This window comes from Dendrobium catenatum, unplaced genomic scaffold, assembly GCF_001605985.2.
Source record: "Dendrobium catenatum unplaced genomic scaffold, ASM160598v2 fragScaff_scaffold_134, whole genome shotgun sequence".
Lineage (NCBI taxonomy): Eukaryota > Viridiplantae > Streptophyta > Magnoliopsida > Asparagales > Orchidaceae > Dendrobium > Dendrobium catenatum.
In genome coordinates, this window is record NW_021318596.1 from 112,629 (window position 1) to 136,941 (window position 24,313).

Below are 24,313 nucleotides of genomic sequence, written 5' to 3' on the forward strand. Positions count from 1 at the left end.
ATTTTTTAAAAAGGGTTGGGTTTAGGTCAGATCAAGAAGTGCCAAGTCAGTTTCAAATTGTACCCGAACTCGACCTGAAACCCAATTTTGATAGCCCTACTCCTAAACATGGAATTGCGTTGTGTTGTAACAAATCCATGTTGCAAAGTTTTTTTTAGGTGAGTGTTAGCTTTGCTCAATGTTAATACTGATACTGTGCTTCTACCATGACATGTGACATACTTACCAATATTCTCACAAGAAAATACAAACTATTTCATGAGTTAATAGTCAATTGATAAGCCCATGAAAAGCGAAGTGTTACAAAATTCTAACATTGTAGTAATATTATTCAGTCAAAACTAATTTCTAACAAAAGAATAAATAAACAGCTATAACTCAGAACAAACAAACAGAAAAAGAGAAGCCTGAGATTTATTTAAAAAAATAGACAAACAAATCAAAACAAGCCATAAAGCACGCTATAAAACAGCAGCCACAGGTCCATTCTTCTGTTCAGCATAATACATGCAACCCTCGAAGGGAACATATTGAACAGTTTTATATGGACCGAAAACATTTCTACAATTCTGATCCACATGAGTTTTATTTGTAGATCTTTGCTCCTTTCTGAAGAATGAAGACATAGCTAAAGGGTCACTTCTGTCCTGTATAAGGAGAGTAAAGAAGAAAAAAATCCTACAAAAAGAGAGACGAATGGGATCTGACTGCACCAGAAGCCACCCAATTTGCAACCTACTATCATCTGTACAAAGTAGAAGACAATGTAACTGTTGTAAAAATATGAATTTGAGTGTTTTTTTAAAAGAGTTGAACAGTTACTTGCAAGTATGATATTAAAACATCTATTTTGAGCATATATTCTTCAACTATATTGTCTTATCTTTTGCATAAAATCATATCAACGGCTCCTAACACAATTTTTTCCCCACTAGAAAAGTTGCAGGAAAAGAGATGTTTGGATCCGAATCAAGATCTTGCAATAACAAAAATTCAAATTTTATATAACACTGAAGATTTAGACTTCTTTTGGGATGGCTTTTTTACTGCTGCTTGAAGCAACTTTTTAATATAAAAATTAATTTTTTTAACAAAAAGTTGCTTTAAGAAGTAATAGAAAAGCTGTCCCAAACGAAGCCTTAATTAAAAAAAATAACAGAAAATAGACCAATCCAGAAATCAGTAATGGAAAATTGAAGTCATTTGGAAATCTTTTTAAATTAATTTTAAGAACTCACAGCCAAAGAAGCCACATCTGACAACACAGTAAATAGAGAGGCAAAGCAAAGTGAGATGCTAACCTTTGAGCTGTTTTTTCTGTCTTGACTTCATTGTCCTCCGTGGCCTTTAGGGAGCAATATTTTGCCCATTCTTTAAACAGTTCAGCAGCATCTATTCTCAGGGGCTGTGAATCTAAAAGCTCAATCATACTTGCCTCTTTTTCATCCTTAACGAAAACTGTAGCAATAATGTGACTGAGAATAACCATGCAACTTAGGTTTTGTTTGGGATAGTTTTTATAATGCTTTTTAAAACAGCATTTTAGTATAAAAATTTTAAGTTCAAGAATTTTTTATAATTTGAAATTTTTGTACTAAAAAACTGTTTTAGAAAGCAAGAAAAAAGCCGTCCCAAGCGCAACCTTAATATTCATGCAAAAAGGAACAAGCCAGATTAGAAGAATACCAGACTCTGATTCATTAGTCCCAATATGAATGGTGATTCCTTTTGAGGAATCAGTTTGATTATGATTAATGCAAGTTGCTTCCATACCATCAGAGTCTAAGCTACTCGGCTCTGTCGTCGTTCGATGATCTGCCTTTCTTTCTTTTAGTTGACCACTATTTTTTTCCTTAGTTGGAGCTGCAATGACAGAGAAGATGGCTTTAGAGAGAGATAAGAATGAACTAAAAAAAAATCTTGTAATAGGGAAAGCCAGGTGAGATGCCTTCCACAGCTGGGTTGTCTAGTAAGATCTCTTGAAAGCAGTTATCAGTACATTTGTGGTACGGGTTTGAAGCTTTTTCACACTTTGGTTTCCTATCTCTTCTCTCTGCTTCATTAACCGCTTTCTTTCCTTCGGATTTAATCACTGCATTGATTTATTATAATATGAAAAACTGGTGTTCTCACTAAAAAAAAAAAAGTAACGAGATTAAGGCTTCGTTTGGGACAGTTTTTTTGTTGCATCTTAAAGCAAATTTTTAATACAAAAATTAAATTTTTTATACTAAAAACCTACTTTAAGAAGCAACAAAAAGTTGTCCCAAACCAAGCCTAAATAGCTCACCTCCATCAGATATATCCCTCTGTGCGACATTTTGGAAACAGTATTCAGAACATTTATGGTATGGGTTTGATGCAAATCTGCAATTAGGATTCACGCCTGTTCTTTCTGTCGTGTTGACTATTTTCTTTCTTTCCTTCAGGTTTTTTGGATTCATGGCTGAAAAATACGTTAAGTTAAAGCATGACTAAGAACTTAAGAAGCGGAGAATTAGGAGCAATTAGCATCAGGCCTACCTTGCCCAGCCTGGACCCTTTCAGGTGCCTTCTGTAAGCAGTATTCAGAACAAACATGATATGGATTTGATGCATATTTACACTCAGGATTAACTCTGTCTGCTGCGCGGACAAGTTTTTGTTCGTTTGGCTTCAGAACTGCAACAATTTCTTTTCAATTGAATTACAGAGATGATTATAATTCACAGTAAAAATTTTCTCTTTTAACGTTAACTTACCACCCTTACGAAGGTCACCGACAGGGCTATTCTCAAAACAAAATTTACTACATCTATGGTAAGGATTGGATGCATATTTGCAGTTTGGATTCACAGCACTTTCATCTACAGTTATTACAACTCCTTTGTCCTTCCCTGCAGTCAAATAAACTATCAGTACACTCAGCTTATCTTGATATGTTGGTTGAAAATTTTGATTACTAATTAAGAGATCTTGAGTTCGAAGCTTGTCTATGTGATGCCTGTGTGAATTTACCTTAATGGCTCAAATGTTCCAAGAAAAAAACTATCAAGACACTAATTATTGATATAAGGCAATATACAATCAGTTGCTTGTCTTAAAAGGAAACACATTAAAAAACAATATGAAAGTCAATAATACAAATTTGACCCTTAAAAATCATACCAAGATTTGAGACGCAATTTTCTTTTTAGGTTCAGCTTCAGTTTCGGACTTCCATCACAAGTTCTAGTTTCAATGGCAAGTAAAAAAGCTGTTCCAAACGAAGCCAACAAGCCTGAAACTTGCAATTTTGATCGTTCTCCCAAGCTTTCTCAGCATGGTTACCAAAATCACTATTTATTTGACTTGCAACAAGATTATTATGGAAAGGCATCAGCTTTTTAATTCCCAGGTAAAAATATATTCAAAGTTGTTTTAACTTCTTGATTTTTGGATCTTGATGGTTATCAAAAAACATATCAGGTTGATTTTGTGTCAAACATATTGATTAACACAAGAATGAGGAGTGAATAAATAGATTTTCAGAGGAATGTAAATAATGATCTTTGATTCAATAAAAATTACTTCTAATTTTCAATCTTGAGTGCGTGAATGGGATGTGATTTCTATCACGTGTAGTACAAGAGCGGTTGTCTGATTCAAATTATCTCCTTATAAAGGCACAAGGTCAGGATTTCTTATTTTGGTGAACTCTTATTTTGAATTAATTTCTTCCAAGTAATTTGTTACTGGATCACAAGTGGCTTTCAATTTATTCAAATTTGGCATATCTAATTGTGGTGATTAAATTACAATTGTTTGTTAACTTAGCATGGTTCAAATTTCTCGTTGTTTTTTTAGATTTATTAGATCATTACATAGTTATTTGGGTTCTAATTATAGTTATTTGGGTTCAAGTACAAAAATCGGTATATATACAATGTAGTTAATCTAGGTTTATAATTTAGAATAAGGTTTAAGTGCGAGCTTTATGGTTAACTAGAATCAAATTGTACTAATTTTTGCCAATCATATCTATTAATTTAAGGATGAGGAGTATAAATAAATGTCACAAAGTATATAAATTATAATATTTAATTAAGTAAAAATTTCTTCTTACAGCTTCCTATTTGTGTGTGAAAATTAAATGTGTGATTCCTTTGAATGTCGTACAAGTGCAGGTATCTCATTCTCGTGAAAGTCATCTCTTTGCACCAATCTGAGGCAAATCTTTCTAACGTTGTTGAACTCCATCATTTTACTAATTTATTCTAAATAAATTGTTATTGACTTGCAAGAGCCTTTCATTTTGATCATATTGACAAAAAAAAATTTTAATTTTGGTGATTAAATTACATTTGTTAACTGATTTCACATGATTTGAATTTTCATTGATTTCTTCTAATTTATTCAATCATTACATTATCATTCGAGCTCTAATTCTTGTATTTAATGTTTAGCCTTTAAGGAAATTTTTTTGACTTATTTAGTGGTTTATGAACAACAAATCCTAACTTTCATTCAATGATTTGCATGCATCACATTATTCTAATTGCATTAGAAAATCCTAACAATAAATCATCATGTATAAGTTTAGAGTTCTAGGAGTTTTGTTTCTCTTTTAGAGAGTAGAAAGATATGAAGGCATGCAAAGTTCTAAGTGATTTAAGGGCCATTTTTATATATGAATAATAATTTTATATATTTCTTGACCAGGTTGTGTCATAGTCAAGTAGGTTTTTCCACTTTATCAGCACTTATTTGAATCGACCCTATCCCTATCATACACCTTTCAGTTCCAATGATTCCAACATTATCTCTAGATCTATTGTCAGTGTCCCCGATAATTCATAACTGTCCGCACGTTCTCCAATAGTTTTCCTCAAATGTGATACAAGGAACATCGAGTGTATAGTAGCAACCAAGCGAACTTCAATTGATAAGCCACAACTCCAATCCTCTCTATTATCTCGAAAGGACCAAAGTGCCTCCAAGCCAGCTTTTCATTTCTCTTGTGAGCTACCATCCTTTGTCTATAGGGGCATAGCTTCAAGTATACCATGTCTTCTATCTCAAACTGGATATCCTTCCTACGTTCATCCGCCTACATCTTTACGATCTATTAGGCCCTTAACAAGTGTCTTTTCAACTCATCCAACACCCTTTCTTTTTCCTCCAAATATTACTCTATTGAAGAAATTGCATGCTCTTCTGCCCTAAATGTACCTAGTGAGATGGTTCTCTTACGTACAACACTTAAAAAGAGGTCATTTACGAAGCTGAATGATAAGAGGTGTTGTACCAGTATTCTGCTCATGCCAGCCACTTAGCCAATAACCTAGGTGTCTCGGAAGCAAAACATCATAGGTATGTTTCCAAGCTCTTGTTATGCACTTCTGTCTGCCCGTCAGTCTGGGGGTAGTAGGTGGTGCTCGTCTTCAGCACTATCCCCTACAATCTGAATAACTGCATCTAGAAGTGACTGAGGAACAACTTATCTCTATCCGATACAATAAACATTGGCATTCCATGCAATCTGACCACTTCTCTGATGAATGTCACCGCTATTTTCAGGGACGTGTAAGAGGGTCGTAGGGGAATAGAATTAGCATACTTGATCAATCAGTCAGTCACCACAAAAATCACTGTAAACCCCTTAGATTTGTTGACCTGTGTCCAGGACACAAAAAAAAAACATACATGTTCGTATGTCCGAAGCCATCCCTCGCATGATCCCGATTGCACGTCGTTCACACATTTACATCGCATCACCCACGTGACACACCGTTCAACCACCTATACACGCTTTTCTTAACGTGATAGGAGGGAACCCGGTACGACACCTATGACGAGGCAAGTAAGCAACTCTTGAACCCAAAATCCTGCTCTCGGCATTTGTGTTGAGCCAGAAAACCACTCATACACGCTTTTCTCTTGCGAGGTGGGAAGGGAACCCGGTGCGACACCTATGACGAGACGAGTAGGCCCTATACACGCTTTTTATAGCGTGGTGGGGACAATTTTAACTACATGTACGCGACTTTGTACCTGCGGGGAAAGAAAATTGTGCTCTTTTAAAACAGGTGTTGAAGACCCATACATGCCACTCTGGCGTTGTGGGATTGAAGATTTTACGGCCGTGGTGTCCGAGGACACCTATCATACACGCTTTTCTTAGGTCCTGGTCAGGTTGTCGACCGGAATATCTATTTTATATCTTAATATAAGGCTTTCAAGATCTCTAATAAAAAAAAATTCATCAACAAAGGTATAAAGCCTACGAAATCTGATCCCCTATAGGCAAGTTGATAGGGTCGACAAGGTTTAAGACACAAATGGAAATGACCCCAAAATTACCCCGGTGATGGCCATGCTGAATGCAGATCTCAACCGGAGGAATTAATTTCAAACTTTTACAAAATTCAAATATTTTCAAGTGACCTCAAAGTCATACTGATGATGGCCGTGTTGAATGAAAATATCAACCGGAGAGGTTAACTTCAATATTTCAAATTCCACCCAAATAACCGAGAAAATCCAAAAAAAGTATTTAAAATTAAAATCAACCATCCAACCAGTTAAAGTAAAATCCATCCACTCTCTATAACAGTTTGTCGAGGTGGACAAATTTAAAACTACTTCAACTCACATAGAGCTAATGCCTAATCGAAAATATCACTAGGATTTATTCTTAAATAATCTCCTGCCAGTAAGGACGTGGTATGTTTCCTCTAACTGACAATTTTGCCGTCAAATGGCACCGCATGATAAACAGTTAAGACCCTATGAACCGAGTGGTTTTGCAGTCAAATAGCAGCACGCAATACCGGCTATGGCCAGAGTCAATACGTTCCTTAGTGGCATCAAATCCTTTAGATATGAATCAATATGATATAATCGATTGGGCATAAAATCCTATGTTAGCTAAGGTGGATTCAAATTTATCTCCCCTTAGACAAACATTCATCCCAGGTCTACAAGGTTCTTTGGACGAAGCAACCAATGGCTACCGACAAGAATCCTTCTATCAGGTTGGGTCGACAACCTCCTCTGACTAAGTAAACCAGGGACCATAATGGCTCGGGATGATGGAACCATGGGATCTTGATCGGGTCCATCATCTATCCCCCCAGCATCCGCTTTAAGTACAAGATGGTGAAATTTCTAATTTTAAACATCCAATTTTCAACCTTTCAGATATCCAAAGCTCATGCTGCTACTATACGCTTGATACTACATATCTATGGATATAACATATTTGATCGACGACTAGCCTTTATCGAAAGTTCTCTCCCGTAAATGGGAGGGGTAATTAAATATAGGGGCTTGCGCCTATAGGAAACCATAACTCAAATCATAAAGTCCTCACAAAATGAACTGCGCTCCCATATAACTCTTGTAGCAGCAGTGGAATATGGACGGAGGTCCGAGGCATCACAAACCTCCCTGGTATAGTAGTCTCTCACCCTCTAAAGAATAACCATGGTGACTATTCCCATTCCTAGGTAGATCTGCTTTAATCCATCTCAATAACTCATGATGCAAACTCTCTTTTCTAATGGCCCACCAATCCAGCATCAGGGGTATTGACATAACCAACTCTTGGAGCTCTCCCGTGTATCTGAATAAGGCATCAGTAGCCTTGTTATCCAATTCGAGCCTATAATGGATCTCAAAGTCATAGCCTAGAAGTTTTGACAATCACCTATGATGCTCCTGATCACCATCCTCTGCTCCAATAGGTACTTCAAGCTCCTCTAGTACGTCTTAACAATGAAATATCTGCCCAACAAGTAAAGTCGACACTTCTTAATAGCTATCATGATGGCCATCAGCTCCCTCCCAGAGACTGACTTCAGCCTAGCTCTAGCTATCAACACCTGGCTGAAGTAAGCGATGGGCCTATGATTCTGCATGAGCATTGCCCTAATCCATACCCTGATGCATTGATCTCTACCACTAAAACCTAAATGAAATCCAATAGGGCCAAGACTGATACTATGGTCATGGCCTTCTTCAATTGCTCAAAGGCTTGGGTAGCTTTCTCTCCACACAAGAAGCTATCCTTTTTCAGATACTCAGTTAATGGTTAGTTTATATTATTGTATCCTCTCACAAATCTTTTGTAGCACCACATCAAACCTAGGAAGTCACACAACTAACTTAGATTCCTAGTTATAGGCCATTTCTACATGGCCTTAATCTTGGCCTGATCTATAGCTACCCCTCTGGAGAGACCACTTGCCCCAAGTATTCCATATTGGCCTGTGCAAAACAACACTTCTTCAGGTTGTCCTGAAGTTGATGTTCATGTAATACTTCAAAAACCATTCTCACATGCTCTATGTGCTCCCCTATTGACTTGTACACCAATTTGTTATCAAATAAAACCACTACAAACTTCAAAAGATATGGTTTGAACATTCTATTCATGAGCGATTGAAAAGTGGCAGTGGAGTTTGTGAGTCCGAACGGCCCCCTCATATGTCCTAAAAGTAGTCTTCGGGACATCCTCCTCCATCATCCTGATCTAATGGTACCCTGAATTTAGATCCACCTTGGTGAACACAGCTGTTCCATATAGCTCATCCGGTAGCTCATCGATCGCTGTTCCATATAGCTCATCCGGTAGCTCATCGATCACTGGTATGGGAAACTTGTCCGACACAGTATCCTTATTCAGAGCCCGATAATCAACGCAAAATCTCCAGTTCCCATCCTTATTCTTGACCAGCAAGACTGGGCTAGAAAAATGACTTACACTCAGTCTAATGATCCGTATCTCCAACATATCCTATATCAATTTTTCAATCTCGTCCTTCAGAATCTAAGGGTAACAGTATGGTCAAAAACTAATTGGTGACAACCCCTCCCTTAGGATGATGGCATGCTCCTACTCCATCAGTATTGGTAAGCCTTAAGGTAGATAAAAGACCTCACTAAACTGCTGTATGAGTGGTTGTGCTGAAAGAGTAATGCCCCCTTCCTCCAGTTTGATCCCTTCGAAGCTCTACAATTCACCATAAATCCTCCTCCCACCTCTTGTATGATCATAACCATAATTTTGAGAGACATCATGGCCTTGGACAACCCTGCATCTCCCCGGATCACCACTCTTCTTCCTTCCACCACCAGCTCCATCGTCAGCACTCCCCAATTGACTGTAGTATCTCCCTATGTCTATAATCACTTCATCCCCAAGATGACATCAGTGTTCCCTAACTTCAATGGGAGAAAATCCTCCCTCACCTGGACCCCATGTATAGTCAACACAACTCCCCTACACACTCCTCTACCCATCTCCACCTTTCCTAATACCCATCATCGCCCTATAGCCTTCGGTGTCCACCAATTTCACCCATAATTGGTTAAAGACCTGATTAGAAATAAAATTGTGGGTAGCCCCACTATCGATCAGCACCGCCACCTCTCTGTCTGCTATTTCTCCTTTCACCTTTATGATGTGATTCGAGATGAATCCCACCACTGAGTTTAAGGAGACTTCAACCATGTCAAGATGCAACTCTTTCTCTCCCACCACTACCCCACTATCACCTCCCTCAGCTTTCTCGTCATCACAGACGATGTGAACCTGAAGAGTTCAATCCTAACTAACACATATGGCGTGACGTGTACCTCTCATCACATCTGAAGCACAATCCCTTTGTCAGTTTCTCATGCAGCTCCTCAGTGAGCTTCTTGAAATTTCCCCTGAACCCCCCTCCTACTAGTTTCTCCTTTGTAGCTTCCCGTAGGCTTACTGGTGTGGCCCCCTAGGTGTTATGAAGATGGTGGCCATCCTAAATGAGCCCCCAGAACTGTTGGCTCTAGCCCCCCTCTCCAGGTGCTTCTGATCTTCCACCAATTGGGTTAACTCCATAGCCTCTCCCAAGTCACATGTCTCATCACTTTAACTATCATCCAGATCTCTAGATTGAGCCCTTTCATGAAATTCCCCTCTAGCATAGTTTCAAAAAGCCGGTCCTGCCAGCTAGCAAAATAATCTAACCGCTCACTGTACTCTACTATTGAACCGTCCTATGTTAGTGATAAAAAGTGCTCGTAGAAGTTTTCTCCTTTGCTGGTTCGAAAACGTTCCAACAAGTAATCCTTGAACTCCCTCAAGCTCCATATAGGTCGTTGCATGTCCCTCCACTAGTACCAAGTCAATGCATTCCCTTCCAAACATGGGTCAATTATGATGAGCCTCTCCTCCTTCGTCAAGCCGTTGACGACAAAATACCTCTCCACTTTGTAAATCCACCCGTGTTCATCATCTCCTTCAAAAATGAGTATCTTCAGCTTCCTCACTCTTGGATTACCTCCGTTTCCCCTGAATCATCCATAGCCTCCCAGGCCACGAAGGGGAGATGCTCCATAGATGTCCCGATCCTCCCTTCTGTGCTCATACCAAAATCCTTCTTCAAAATCTCTCCTCCTTTCAAAATCAGCCCCCCTACGCTCATAATCCACCCATCTTCTTGCAAAATCAGCACTCCTTCGCTCATACCCACTACTCATCTCCTCATTAGAAATAGGCTCTAGAGGAAGAATCTCATCTTCTCCTTCCAAAATCTCCACCTCTTGATTTTCCCCTCCCCTAATTGAATTCGGATTTCCTCCACTTCCTTGGCCACCAGTGGCTTCCCTAATCTCAAATGTCATTGTTTTGGGATTAACTTCAAGCAACTTGTTCAGCATTTCTTCCATGCCGATAAACTTTCCATCAATCATTTAATGAACGGAAGCAAATTATTTTTCAAAATCTGAAATCTTCTCCGCAAAATCTGATTTTAATTGGCCTATTTTCCCTTCCAATATTTTCACCTTTCTTATCTCCATATGTACCCAATTATATGCTCTTATGCCAATATGATATGAAACAAGTACATATATTGTTTGCTGAAATTGAAATCTCAGCAATATAGAATCTAAGATAGTTGGCATAACACTTAAAAGCCTTTAGATTGATGAAATACGGAAAAAGACACAACAACAACAACATCAAGCCTTTGTCCCACTACGTGGGGTCGGCTACATGAATCATTTTTCTCCATTGTGTCTTCTTGAGAGTTAAATTATCATCTAAATATAATAAATAAATGTTATTTCTAATATTTTATAACCAAGTCTTTATAGGTCTACCCATACCTTTCTTAACATAAGTCAAATCTAATACCTCTACTTTCCTAATTGGGTCATCGGAAGGCTGCCGTTTTATTTGACCAAACCATCTAAGGTGACTCTCTCTAATCTTATCTTCCACTGGAGCTACTCCAACTTTTTCATGTATATGCTCATTTCGTATCTTATCTTTAAGGGTAAAACCACTCATCCACCTGAGAAATCTCATCTCTGCAACACTTACCTTAGTATTATGCTTCTCTTTTAATGGCCAACATTCGACACCATAAAGCATTGCAGGTCTCAATACCATCTTATAAAATTTTTCCTTAAATTTGAGGGGGGGATTTTTCTATCACTTAATAAGCCCGATGGTCGATGCATTCCTCCACTTCAACCATCCAACTTGAATTCTGCTGATAATATCCCCATCTATTTCACCATTCACTCTGAACAATAGATACAAGCTATTTAAAATGTGTACTCTTATTAATGACTTGATCACTCAAAGTCACAATCCCCTCATTAGGTCTATTACTATTAAAATTAATTCCATATATTCAGTTTTAGATCTACTCAAGTGAAAACCTGTAGACTATAAAGTTGACCTCCATAATTCAAGTTTATCTTCAACTCTCTCTCTAGTATTATCAACAAGAAGAATATCATCAGCAAAAAGAATACACCAAGGTACATCCTCTTGCAAATGTCTGGTGAGAACATCTATGAGTAAAGCAAAAAGTTATGGGCTTAAGGCTGATCCTTAATGAAATCCAACCAAAATAGGAAAATACTTGGTCAAACCACTTTGTGTTAAACACAAGTAATAGCTCCTGCATATATATCTTTAATGATTTGAATATAAGCGTTCTTAACTCCTTTTCGGGAACTCTACATAGCACTTCTCATGGAACTTTATCATATACTTTCTCTAAATCAATAAATATTATATGTAAATCCTCCTTATTCTCTCTATATTTCTCCAGCAAACCTCTCAATAAATGTATAGCGTCCATAACAAACCTCTCACGCCGCAACCTACGCTCCATAACTGGCTCCCATAGTTTTAAAGTATGACACATTTACTTAATTCCTCTATAATTCGAACAATCTTGTGCATCACCTTTATTCTTAAAAATAAGAATTAACAAACTCATTTTCCACTCATCTGGCATCTTTTTAGCCTTCAAAATAATGTTAAAAGGTTTAGTAAGACAAAAAATTCTTTCATCTCCAAAGCATTTCCATAACTCTATTGGAATATCATCAAGTCCACTAGTTTTTTCACACTTCATTTTCTTTAAAGCCTCTCTAACTTCGGTTTACTAATACGCTGATAAAAATTCAAAGCTTCTTATTTTTTATATTTTCTTGCACATTTTGATTCCACAACCAATTATTTTTATTAATAAGAGCTTTTCATTTTGAATCACAAAGTACATCCTTTGCAACATTCTAAACGATCTAATTTTTTAATAAGAAAATAATCAATCTGAGTTTTACTACATCCATTTTTATAACTGATGAGATGCTCATCTCTTTTCTTAAATAAGGTATTAACAATTAAAAAATCATAAACTAAAAAAAAATTAATATGATTTTTACCATCTTCATTTGTTATTCCAAATCCATAGCCACCATGAATACTTTTTAAATCATCTACCTCTCTACTAACATATTCATTTAAATCTACTCCAATAAAAACTCTTTCTTTAAGACATATCTTTCGTATTAATTATTCTAAGTCATGCCAAAATTTTAATTTTGAACTAATATCGAAACCAACTTGAGGAGCATAAGTATTTATAATATTAACAATATTTAAAGTTATAATTCTATCTCCAATTATGATAATTTTTATAACATTATCCTTCAAACTCTTATTTATAATCACACCTACAACATTTCTAATACGACTCCAACCAGAATATCATAATTTAAATCTTAAACTATCAATCTCCCTAGCATTCTTTCCAACCCATTTAATTTCCTGAATGCACAAAATATTTGTCTTCCAATGAATCATAATATTTATTAATTCCATTAATTTTCATGTTTTCATGTTAGGGAACCTATATTCCAAGTTTCTATCCTAATTTTAGTTTCATGAACTAGCTTTTTCGCCCATATTCGTCCTTGATGTGAGAACCCTTACCTATTCAACACTGCACCTGGGTGCAGTGGCCATTGCCCACTTGTCATTGTATTCATGCCATATAGTGTGTCACTTTTAGGGGATGCCCTAGCATTAACACAATTTGAAATACGAAAAAAGACACAAGATATAATGGATCTGTCACGACCCGGTCAGGCAAGCCCGAATTAACGGGACAGGAATAGACGGTCATATGGTAACAAAAAAAAAACTTAATACATTCTTTTCATCATTAATATCAACTCAAATAAACATCCACTAACAACATAAGAAAGAGCCACTAAACGTCCAATACAAACATTTCTAGTATATCAAAACATAACATGTCTTAACACATAAAAAGAAACACAATAATAGCCCATGACACAATAACTAATACAATCCAACTATTAACCATAAAAACCTGCTTCCTTGAACCGCTCTACGCTGATAAGTAACCGGTCTCTCTATCATTAATCCTTAACAGGTCCTCCTGAAAATCATTCCCACAAACATGGGTGAGCCAACACTCAGTTGGTAACATGTATTTAGCATAAATTCATGAAACAATAAAAAATAGGACATTATGCATAAATTTTCATTCAAAAGAATTTGTGAAAATAAAAATCATACTTGACATTTGGGTATACATATATTTGTTGACCTCATTATTCGAGGTCAATTTCCCCGGACTCAATTTTAGCACCTAGGTCTTCGTAGCCTAGAATAGACGTCACCCGTAGGATTTTCCTTAGGTGGATACCTATTGACGTATCTTTTATTTTTCCATTCTTCATAAACATTTCCTTTATTCATAACTTTTCTTTTATTCTTAAGTGCATAAATGCATAAAATGCTTAATCATATAATTATACACCCATCCCAGAAATACCAGTATTTTGTACTGATCAGATACACGATCAAATTTAGCCAAACAATTCTTTTACTCCGAAGAGTCCTACTAATTTGCTCCGAGGATCCCTTTACCATTTTGCCCCGAAGAGCCCTTTACCATACTACAGATCATCTTACACATTCAATCATAATAATTATCATAGAAATTAATTCATTTAGAAATTCATATATGTTTGCTTAAATTGTTTTATGCTCAATGTTCTCATGTCCACCTAAATTTCATTTAAAAGACATGCCATAAGAATATGAAATCACTCATACAATCATATGCCTTATGCCCTTTGTCTAATATTATTTCATGCTCAATTTACATTTAGACTTAAATTGAGTAAAAGACATACTTCCTTATTTTAATTTATATTAATAAAAATATGGGTACAAGTTTTAACTTTTCCTTAGCAATAAACACAAAAACATGAATATAAATATAACATGTGAAACTAAAGTAAATAGGAAAATTCATAAACATGAACATATGAAATTCATTCATAACCATAACATTTAAAAGCTTAGGAATATGAACTTAATTTAAATACAAGCTATGATGCACCGACACGACACTTAAAGAGGGTATGCAGTGTCGGACACGTGTCGGACATGGACACGCGTCAGACACGGCATGTACACATGTCCGACATGGCATTGGAGTGTTGCAATTTAAAAAATTAAAATTAAAATCGGACACGCGTGTTCGATTATTAAATGAGGTATTGCTAGGTACATACTCGGTATCGCTAGGTACATGCTCGATACCGCTCAGTACATGCTCAGTACCGCTCAGTACATGCTCGGTACTGCTCAATATATGCTCGGTACCGCTCAGTACATGCTCGGTACCGCTTAGTACATGCTCGTTACTGCTCAATATATGCTCGGTACCGCTTGGTACATGCTCGGTACCGCTTGGTACATGCTCAGTACCGCTCAGTACTGCTAGGTCATGCTCGGTACTGTTAGGTACATACTCGGTACTGCTAGGTACATGCTCGGTACTACTCGGTATCTTCCCATACAAACAACTTACGAACTTTAAAAATAAGCAGAACTTCAAAAAAACAAGCAGAACTTTAAAAAAACAAGCATAACTTCAAAACTATAGGTCGAACCCCGCCAGGGGGCAGCGCCCCCTAGGACCCCCGGCAAATCGGTATATTGTTGTATTCATGTTATCTTATTATTGGGATATTTTGATTTCACTTCATATCAATTTAATTTGATGTATTTATATGTATGATTGGTTTGTTAGCAAAATGAGCTATGCTGCTATCTTATTATTGTTGTATTCATGTTATCTTATTATTGGGATATTTTGATTTCACTTCATATCAATTTAATTTGATGTATTCATATGTATGATTGGTTTTGTTAGCAAAATGAGCTATGCTGCTAGCGGGGATGGATTAGGTGAAGGTTCAAAAGAGCCATCTGTCCACGCCGTATTCGTAACCTATATTTTTAAAAATTATTATATATTATATTAAAAAACTATTATGCCGTGTCCACGCCACACCGGTGTCCTAGATTTTTAAAAATTGTCATGTCCTGTGTCCGTGACGTCGTGTCCGTGTCGTCGTGTCCATGTCGGTGCATCATAGAATACAAGTACCTACCTTAAGAAAATACCAGACGTACGAGGATACTAGCTTAAATCCTTGATGTTTTTTCTCTTCCACTTCCAAAATCTATGAAAATTCTATATAACCTTAATTCATTTATTTAAAAAATTTTAAATTTTCCCTAATCATTATTTTAGCATTTTAGGAACATTAAATTAAATTTTCAGATTTATAAAAACTGAAATTTTTCGAAAATCCTAAATTCACATATTTCATCTAATAACCATGTTGAACTTCCTCCTAAACCTAATTAATAATTAGGTTATGAAATTTTCGGATTATTTTAATTAAACTAATTTTATAAAAATAATTTTTTTGCGAAATAACTTAATTTCCACCATTAAGACCTCCCTAATATTATTAGAAAAAATAATCATAAAGGAATTTTTCTTGAAATCCAAAAATTGGTAAACCCTAATTTTCCAAACTCACAAAAAATTGGGAAAAACTTTATTTTTACGGTTTAAATATTTCTCCTAACATTCCCTATTAATTTTCCAAAGAAATTATAAGTTTTTGCAAAACCTTAGAATTTTCTCTTTAGAAAATCTTTGAGAGAAATGGAGGAATGTTAAATCTAAAACATACCTTAGTCTTTCCTTGTCTCCCTCTTCACTTTCCCTGAAGTTCAGCCGTCAGAAACTGCCGCCGGAGCCACCCACGAAGCCTCCCGCCGCCCCACTTGTTCTGCCTCCTCTGTTCGGCCGAAGGAATCGAATGAAGCTTTCGGTCCCTCATAGCATGGGTGGTTATGAAAAATCCAAAGTACATAAATGCCCTTACATGCTCTCATTCTCTTATGATTTCCATGGGTTATTAAGTAAATTTTGATTTTAAAAAACTTTTATGATTTTAACTTCCAAACTAAGCGATATTTTCTATAAGTCTTTTATACTGATTTGCTTGAAATTTTATGTACAATTTTATAAAATTATTTTCGTCGAAATCCGATGATTTTGAAAATCTACTTAAATTTCATCGCGGCACATCGAAATGCATGCAACGCTTACGATTGCCGATTTCGGGTTTTACAGGATCTTCTATTGGAGAGGAAGATTCGGCTCTCTCAAATCTCTAGATGCCGCTAGAGCCCAAACGAAAAACTAAGAAGCAGGAAATTTCAACAAAATATCAAGATAAAGCTAACCCTAGCCACCAAATCCTACATAAGCATACAATTAATTGAGTAAAACACCCAAACAACCCTTCTAATTTGAATTTTCCCTCCTAATCACTCTTAATTACTTCTTAAATTGTTGTTGGGCCCCACCCCAAAGGGGGCTACATTACTGCCCTTGTTCTGCATATGGTAGACCATTGTCGGTCCTTGCTGGACCGGCCTATCACAATCAAGTTGGAGTCAAGTTTGTGCCGACTTAACTAGCATATGAATGAAGCCACCAAGAAACTCTTTTGATTGAATCAACAGCGTATTTCTAAAAAGTATCGAAAATAAAACACGTTGTATATTATTCTCTCAGCAAACTCTTGAACCGTCAGGTGAAAGAATGTTTTTTTTTTATATTCATGATTTACATAATAAACTATGAAAGAAAAATCTTGTCTCTTCTTACCTGTTATTTCTCCTGAGAAGTTGGTATAATGCACATGAGAAGTTGGAGAACAATGGTTGGTTGAAAAGTAATGTTATTCACACAAATTTTAATTCAAGCAAGAATAAAGCTAGAGACTCGCCAAATCCGATCTAAAAATGATGAAATGGATTAGTTTCATGTACTTTCTACATTATGGGAGTACCAAAATATTGGACTCTTCAAAACATAAGCAGAGAACTTAGGCCTCGCATAAATGGTTTTTTCATTTATTTTCTTCTCAAGTAATCATAACAAACACCTTAGTAGCCTAAAGCCAGTTAAAAGCATATCTTACTACATGCCTAGTTGAGTTGATGGCATTCAAGACCTGGATGGGCAAGTTAAGTGACACCTAACTAGTGAACACCTGAAGTCTATTCCATTGTCAAGTCAGATTAGATTACTTCATCAATACAGAATAATAGAAGCTCAAAATTTAATTGGACTTAATTTGTTCGTATAAAACCAAGCACATCTAAAAAAAAATTTAAAAAAAAATAAAAAATAAAAGAAAACCAAGCACATCTGGATCAAGTGCTTATTTATGGCACTTAACACCTGATTGGTACTTAAAACTTTAGTTAGTAATAAATTAAAAATTAGGCCAGTATACAGACAATTCATCAAAACACTTATTAGGTAAGAGGATTCTTGATTAGGCCACTAACTTTGAATAAATAAAGATATGAAAATTGCATTAGTGAATAACTTTACAAACAAGCACATAATAAACTATAGAAGTGGACAAAAGAATGTTAAGATGGATAAGAGAGAGAAATTTGAAGTGAAATAATAATTTCAAACAGATGATAGGATTAAAATCTATTAAATATAAGGTTAAGAAAACAAATTTGCATGGCTGGGATATGGGAGCATGTAAAATGATGATAGAAGATACATCAATAAGATAAGTAGATAGAATTGATTTGACAGGCTTGGTTTGAACTAAACTTAATTTAATGTAAAACTCGATGGCGATAGTGGTGGGGTTGTCGACTGGTGGCAATAAACAACAAGGGTAGGCTAGTGGCCAATGCTGGTAGAGGCGGCTGGGCAGCAATGGGCAATGGTGATTGTTGTAGTTATGTTATGGGCAATAAACAAAAGTTAACATCGGGCGATGATGGGCAACAACCAGCAATGGAAAACAACAGCCGATGGAGAGTCATGCTTCATACAAGTCGTACATTTTGAATTCACCCATATTGAGCAAGGCAAATTCCAAATACATTGAAATTTTACAATGCATTTGTTTTTCTTCCAATCAAACACAAAAATTTTAAAATTAGTAATCTTTTAACTAATTATTCATTAATCACTAATAAATTTACCCTTTGATTAGGGGAGTGAAGGGAGGGAGGGAGGGAGATGTTGGATTTAACTATTAATGAGCTTATCATTGCACCGTTTCATGTTTGCCAAATTATTGTGCTCTAAGTATCTAAGTGCAACAACACACTCCTCTCGGCATGATAATACAGTTGATCAAAGCTGCTGGTGAAATGATAAATGACTATTCCCATAAATGGCATATGAGAATTTATATTATTGCAAGACACGTACAGTACGAGTAAGCACAATAATAGCACCTACGATCATCCTAGAACTTCATGCTCGGTTGGCAAGATCAATAAGCGATTCACTTATTGCTTGCTGAGTTAGCCTAACTAAAAAAGTTACATGCTGATAATTATGTCAGATATAACATATGTATTACATACAAATTCATTTTCTTTAATATTTAAGGGAGTTTATTTATATTTATAAATGTGTAAGAAAGTAAAAGATCTTTTTTTAATTATTACCTGGTCAAATTTGGATTAAAAACTTGGGTCAATAGGTTACATCAGACCAATCAATGGCCAATGATTCAGTCTACTCCCCATTCTATTGGGAGGGGAATCTTAGCCTAATCCTAAGTCCTTAATCACAAAAACATTAATCAAGTGTATGATGATATCCAAGGTAGTTAGCTCCATCTTAATTAAAATAAATTAACCATAAATTTCATTATGAGAGTATAAACTGTTAAATGCTATATAGCATAACGTGAATTACTACTCAAGAGATCTTAAATGAAAAGAAATTTCTTTACAAGGAAGATGCACTGCAACCATGCACATACGTTTTGCATTAACTAGCCACTAAAAAATTAACAATCATCATGATATGAGAATTTATTTAATCAAGATGGTTGTGCAGTAGATGATTTCAAAACTCTAATTCCAAATGCTTTTGAGAAGTTAAGTAAATTGTCTTGTAAACTCAACACCAATCATTAATTAAACTATATGACAGCATAAAACTAAATTTGTTCACTTAATCACATTGTAAAGTAATGAAATCATTTTCAAGTGCAATCATTATATATGTGAAGGGCATTGAATGAGAATGACATCACATTAAAATTTATACCACTAAGGTGCTAATTTGCTCCGATTAATTAAGAGCTCTAGACTAGTCTCAGTTGTCCATAATAATACACCATCTTGATGTTGTTGTTGTTGTTGATCTCAGGGCTCTATCATATTTTTGATCATCCGATTTGAATCATCTCCAACACCAATGTCCAAGAGATCAACTTAAATCTGATAGCTTGATTTAGATCTCCACAATACTGATCATGGGGCATATTGACCTAAGTTAGAAAATGAAAAAAAATCTCCCTCAGCCCATAACTCCATCATTGCCCTCGCATATCTTTGTACTCACATGCACATCATCTCCCTCACTCATCTCCTCACGCAGGCGCACGACCCCCATTCCCTCACATGCACTCCCTTTAGGCCCTCTCTCTCTCTCATGTCACACTCTCTTCCCTCTCTTGCCCTCTCTATTCTCTTTCTTCCCCTAGGCACACTATATGCCTTAGTCTCCCCATGCTCCGTCTCCCCTCCAGTTCCTCTCATATATTTCAAACCCTAGTGTCCCTCACACGCCCAAGCAGCGCATGCGGCTTACGATTTCCATAGCACACAAGCCAATCTCTAAGCATTGTTCACCATGCCACTGCTAACTCTGTCAACATAGTCATCACCTGCGCCATATCTATCATCATTGCCAACCTCCTCTCTCTCTCTCTCTCTCTCTCTCTCATTCTCTCTCCCTTCCTCTTTATCTTTCTCTTTTTCTCTCTTTCTTCCTCTTTCTCTCTTTCTATCTCCCCCTCTTTCTCTCTCTAAAAAGAGACAAAAGAATGAAAATAAAACTATGCATCTTAGCCCCATTTTCATCATCGACCACTTCACATGTAGGTATAAATTGTTTATTAATTAAACCCCTCAAATACGTATTGCGACTAGTGTGGCGCAACCAACGAAACCTGTGGGTGCTTCTCGTAGCATGTCCAGTGAAACTCGGAGGTCATGCTTGTGATGCAGTGGGTAATAATTTATCTTTAAATGAGGCTCAATTTTTTAGTAGTATTTTATCTTAAATCTAATTTGTTTCATGAAAATTTGATCTAGGACCACCTAAATGGTCTTAGCAGAACCAAGGCATAAATTTTTTGAATACACAAGGCCTAGGGCCTCTATCAATATGTCCATCATCATCAAAGGCAAGACCGTCCAACATGAATCCCAAAGTCGACATAACTTGACCCTCTTTGATCAAAATAAACTCAACCAAAGGCATGGCGGTCTTACACAAATCTCAAGGCAAGGTGGCCCATTTATCTATCCAACATACATTTTAATCCAAAACTTGACAAACAAAAAAATTACTTTACATTACAAAATGAAATTAAGCAAAAATATATTGGTATTTCTCCTACAGGCCTAAACTTAGGGGGAAAATAATCAAGACTCGTAATCTTTATATTGGTGGTCATAAGAGATTGTAATTGACTGCCTTATCTCTTTTTTTTTTTTCCAAGAATATATGGAAAAGATATCCAGTTGGCCAGCATTGCATGAGCCTTAAAGGGAACAAAAAAGAAGTGCAGAAAAATTTGAAGGTGAATGAAGTTGACTCATTTGACTAACCTTGATAACTAGTATTATTTCGACGAAGGCAATATTCGGCATGCTTATGGAAAAAAAATCAAGAGCTTTCAAAGAGATTGGGGGCAAACCCTTTCTCTGCACCATCTTCTCACCCTTGATTTGAACTGGACACACCAGTACCACTATTAAGAAGAAAGTTTGAAATCTTTATACAGTATCCAAAGAAGGAGCCTTCTGATGTTACTTAGAATGCTTCCTAAGATTTCAATTGTTCAATGAGATAGTCTAGCTAAGCAAAATAAACAACTAAATTAAGATCAAATTCAAGTGAAACTGGAAAACATGATCCAGACACCTACCATTCTAAAGTATGACAACCAAACAAACACTAATTATCAAATATTTTAGTGGTAAAATGTTGCGGATTTGTTCTGAATTATGATCCATGAGGCTTCCGGGAATCTAACCTGAAATCATCTAATATCAGTTTTAATTCAAAACTGCAACCAGAATCTATAATATTCAATTTGTAATTCCTTAATCAATATTTGTCACCAAGCAGAAACATGAGATTTTAGCTGCTGGCGGTGTCATATATGAGGCGAACTCCAAGGAGAGAAGCAGAAAGATAAAGGAATTGAACCTGGCTCTTTAACCGCGTCCTGAGGCTTCTCCGTAATTTTCGCAAAGCAGTAATCAGCGCACTTGTGGTAGGGATTGGAAGCGTTGGGGCAACTGGGATTCAAAACCTTTTTCTCCGACATCTTTTCCCACTCCGAACTGCTCCCCCCTATCAAATCAAAGAAACAATAAAGCATTAAAACCCAGACAAGAATCAAACGAACCAGAAGTCAAGCACACAGAGAAGGCATCAGTAGAGAAAGAGTATGTAAACACCTGATCTTTCTAAATCCAATAGCATGTTCCCGCCTGGAATTTTATCGAGGCAGTGCCAGCCGCATTTATGGTAGGGATTGCGTGCGTTGGGGCATTGGGGATTCACATCTCTGTCATTGAAAGAAAGGAAGACCGCAAGGGGGAGCGCTCCCTTCTTCTTCCTCCTCTCCTGTAACTCGTCAGCGGAGCCGAAGCTTTGACCTTTCTCCATCCAAACCCTCAAAAACTTCCTTCTCTGTATCCACCCTATGAAAGACAAAATGGGAACGGGTAGGCGCCAAAGAAGTCGCCGAACAACCGCGAATAAAGGAACTTCAGAGAAGACTATGTCGTCAGCTTGGAATCTATGAAAGAGCGACAGCGCCTAGAAATTGAGAAATCTCTGTAAGTCAACTAACAAGAAGCTGAAGACGAAGATGAAGACGTTGTAACTTGAAAGAATTGGTCTTTGGAGATGATCGCACCGAGGCGAGCAGGGAAGAGAGAGAAACACGGAGCCGAAGAAGGAGAAAATGAAAAAGCGAAAAAAAGTAAGTCTACAAATACAAAGATAGCAGATTGCGTGGTGAAGCTCGGGAAGTGAAAATATATCACGGAAGTGACGGAAGTTGGGTAGGTGGAACCGGAAAAAGTGGCTCCTTGGAAATTGCATGTTTAGAAAAAAAAAATTCGCAGATTACGCTGATCCAAAATTTGAGGTTTACAAAGTTATTAAATTTATTTTCAGATTAATTTTATAATATTTTAAATAAATTTAAATTTTTTAAGATTAAAAAATCCATTTTTATTTTGAAAAAAATATTTTAATGTTTTGTAAAATTAATATAGATAAAATAAATTTTTTAAAACTGTTGTAAAAAAACATCTTTATAGTACAAATTTTCTTCAAAACCATAAAAAAATAAATAATTGTGATTAAAATTTGAAAAACTAAATTGTTAAAAAACTATCACAAATAAAATTTTAAATTAGTGTTGCAAATTATATCATAAAGTATACTAATTTTAAATAATTTTTATGACTTGAATGCATTTTAAATTTTTAATAAAAAAATTTCAAATTTTTCATATCATATGAGTCTGTCTATTTGCCATGAAGAAATTACTACGTACAAAGTTCGAACGTAATTCACATCTGAACTCCAATATGAATAAGTCATGTGGCATGTACATAGGGTATATATAATACACAACATAAGTACCAGCCACGTGACTTAATTTCAATGGCATGAGTGAATATAAATCATGTTGATGCAAACTCGTCATAACAAACTCAAATATCGTTGATTTTGTGTTGAGATTTGTGCACTCTTTTGATATATTAATTAGTCGTAATCATGTTTATTCCTAATTAAATTTAATAATAATATAATTTCTCATAGTTATTTTGAACCTTAACGGCTTCTCCATTTAGGAAAAATTTAATTCGGAGTATAATTCAAATATTCGCAATAATTAATACTGTCCAGCGTTGTCGAAGAGGACTTATGTTGGGCAGTCGGTACTTCACCTTTTTTTTCTATTTTTTTAATTATCTTGACCGTTGAATTTGGCGTTATAAATTATAATATTAAAGTGGGAATAGTATATTAATAAATAATACAAGTGAAGCATATTTAAGAGTTATGACTGCATCAAATTGAAATAAAATAAAATAAAATAAAAAATAAGTATTATTTTTTTCTATTTAAAGAATAAATTATTTAAAATTGATGTCATATGTAATATTTAATAAATGAAAAGGAGAGTAATTAATGATATGAGACTTTAGAAAATTATTAAAAAAAAAAAATTAATTCTTATTAGCTAAGTAGACATTGTAGTTTAAGATTTATTCTATGTAAAAAATATTTATAACGAGGAAATTTGGGAGCTTAATCCATTTAGGAAGATAATTTTTTTTAATAATGTATTGATAGTTACAAATAGCATCTCAAATTAGCACATTGTAAAAATTTTAAAAATAAAATTTGTCTGTCATAACACTCTATAATAATAAGGTTTTCATGAGAAATTTAAAAAATTAATGAGTATGTTAACAATCTAGTTTGTGGCATTTGTTGTATGTTTCAAGTTTTTATTTTTCGTTAGTGTTGATAATAAATATTTGATAGGAAGATAG

At 35.7% G+C, this 24,313-nt stretch overlaps 1 protein-coding gene across 3 annotated transcripts; it reads right to left on the minus strand.

The window, feature by feature from the left end:
* Positions 1-385: 385 nt before the first annotated feature.
* On the minus strand, positions 386-22,772 carry LOC110108351. 3 transcript variants are annotated; one of them, XR_003702930.1, is made up of 9 exons: positions 22,193-22,772; positions 21,939-22,085; positions 2,742-2,876; positions 2,524-2,661; positions 2,291-2,446; positions 1,949-2,092; positions 1,687-1,863; positions 1,302-1,475; positions 386-745 (listed from the first exon to the last, which is right to left on the minus strand). XR_003702930.1 is itself a non-coding variant. In XM_028700473.1 (9 exons), the coding sequence occupies exons 1-9, from the start codon at positions 22,401-22,403 to the stop codon at positions 742-744; spliced, it is 1,218 nt and encodes a 405-aa protein (XP_028556306.1). In that variant the 5' UTR covers positions 22,404-22,770; the 3' UTR covers positions 386-741. The 3 variants fall into 3 exon arrangements, 2 of the variants coding, with proteins under 2 accessions (XP_028556306.1, XP_020694621.1); XM_028700473.1 differs by having other exon boundaries at positions 1,302-1,458; positions 2,000-2,092; positions 22,193-22,770; XM_020838962.2 differs by having other exon boundaries at positions 1,302-1,458; positions 22,193-22,767.
* Positions 22,773-24,313: the final 1,541 nt, after the last annotated feature.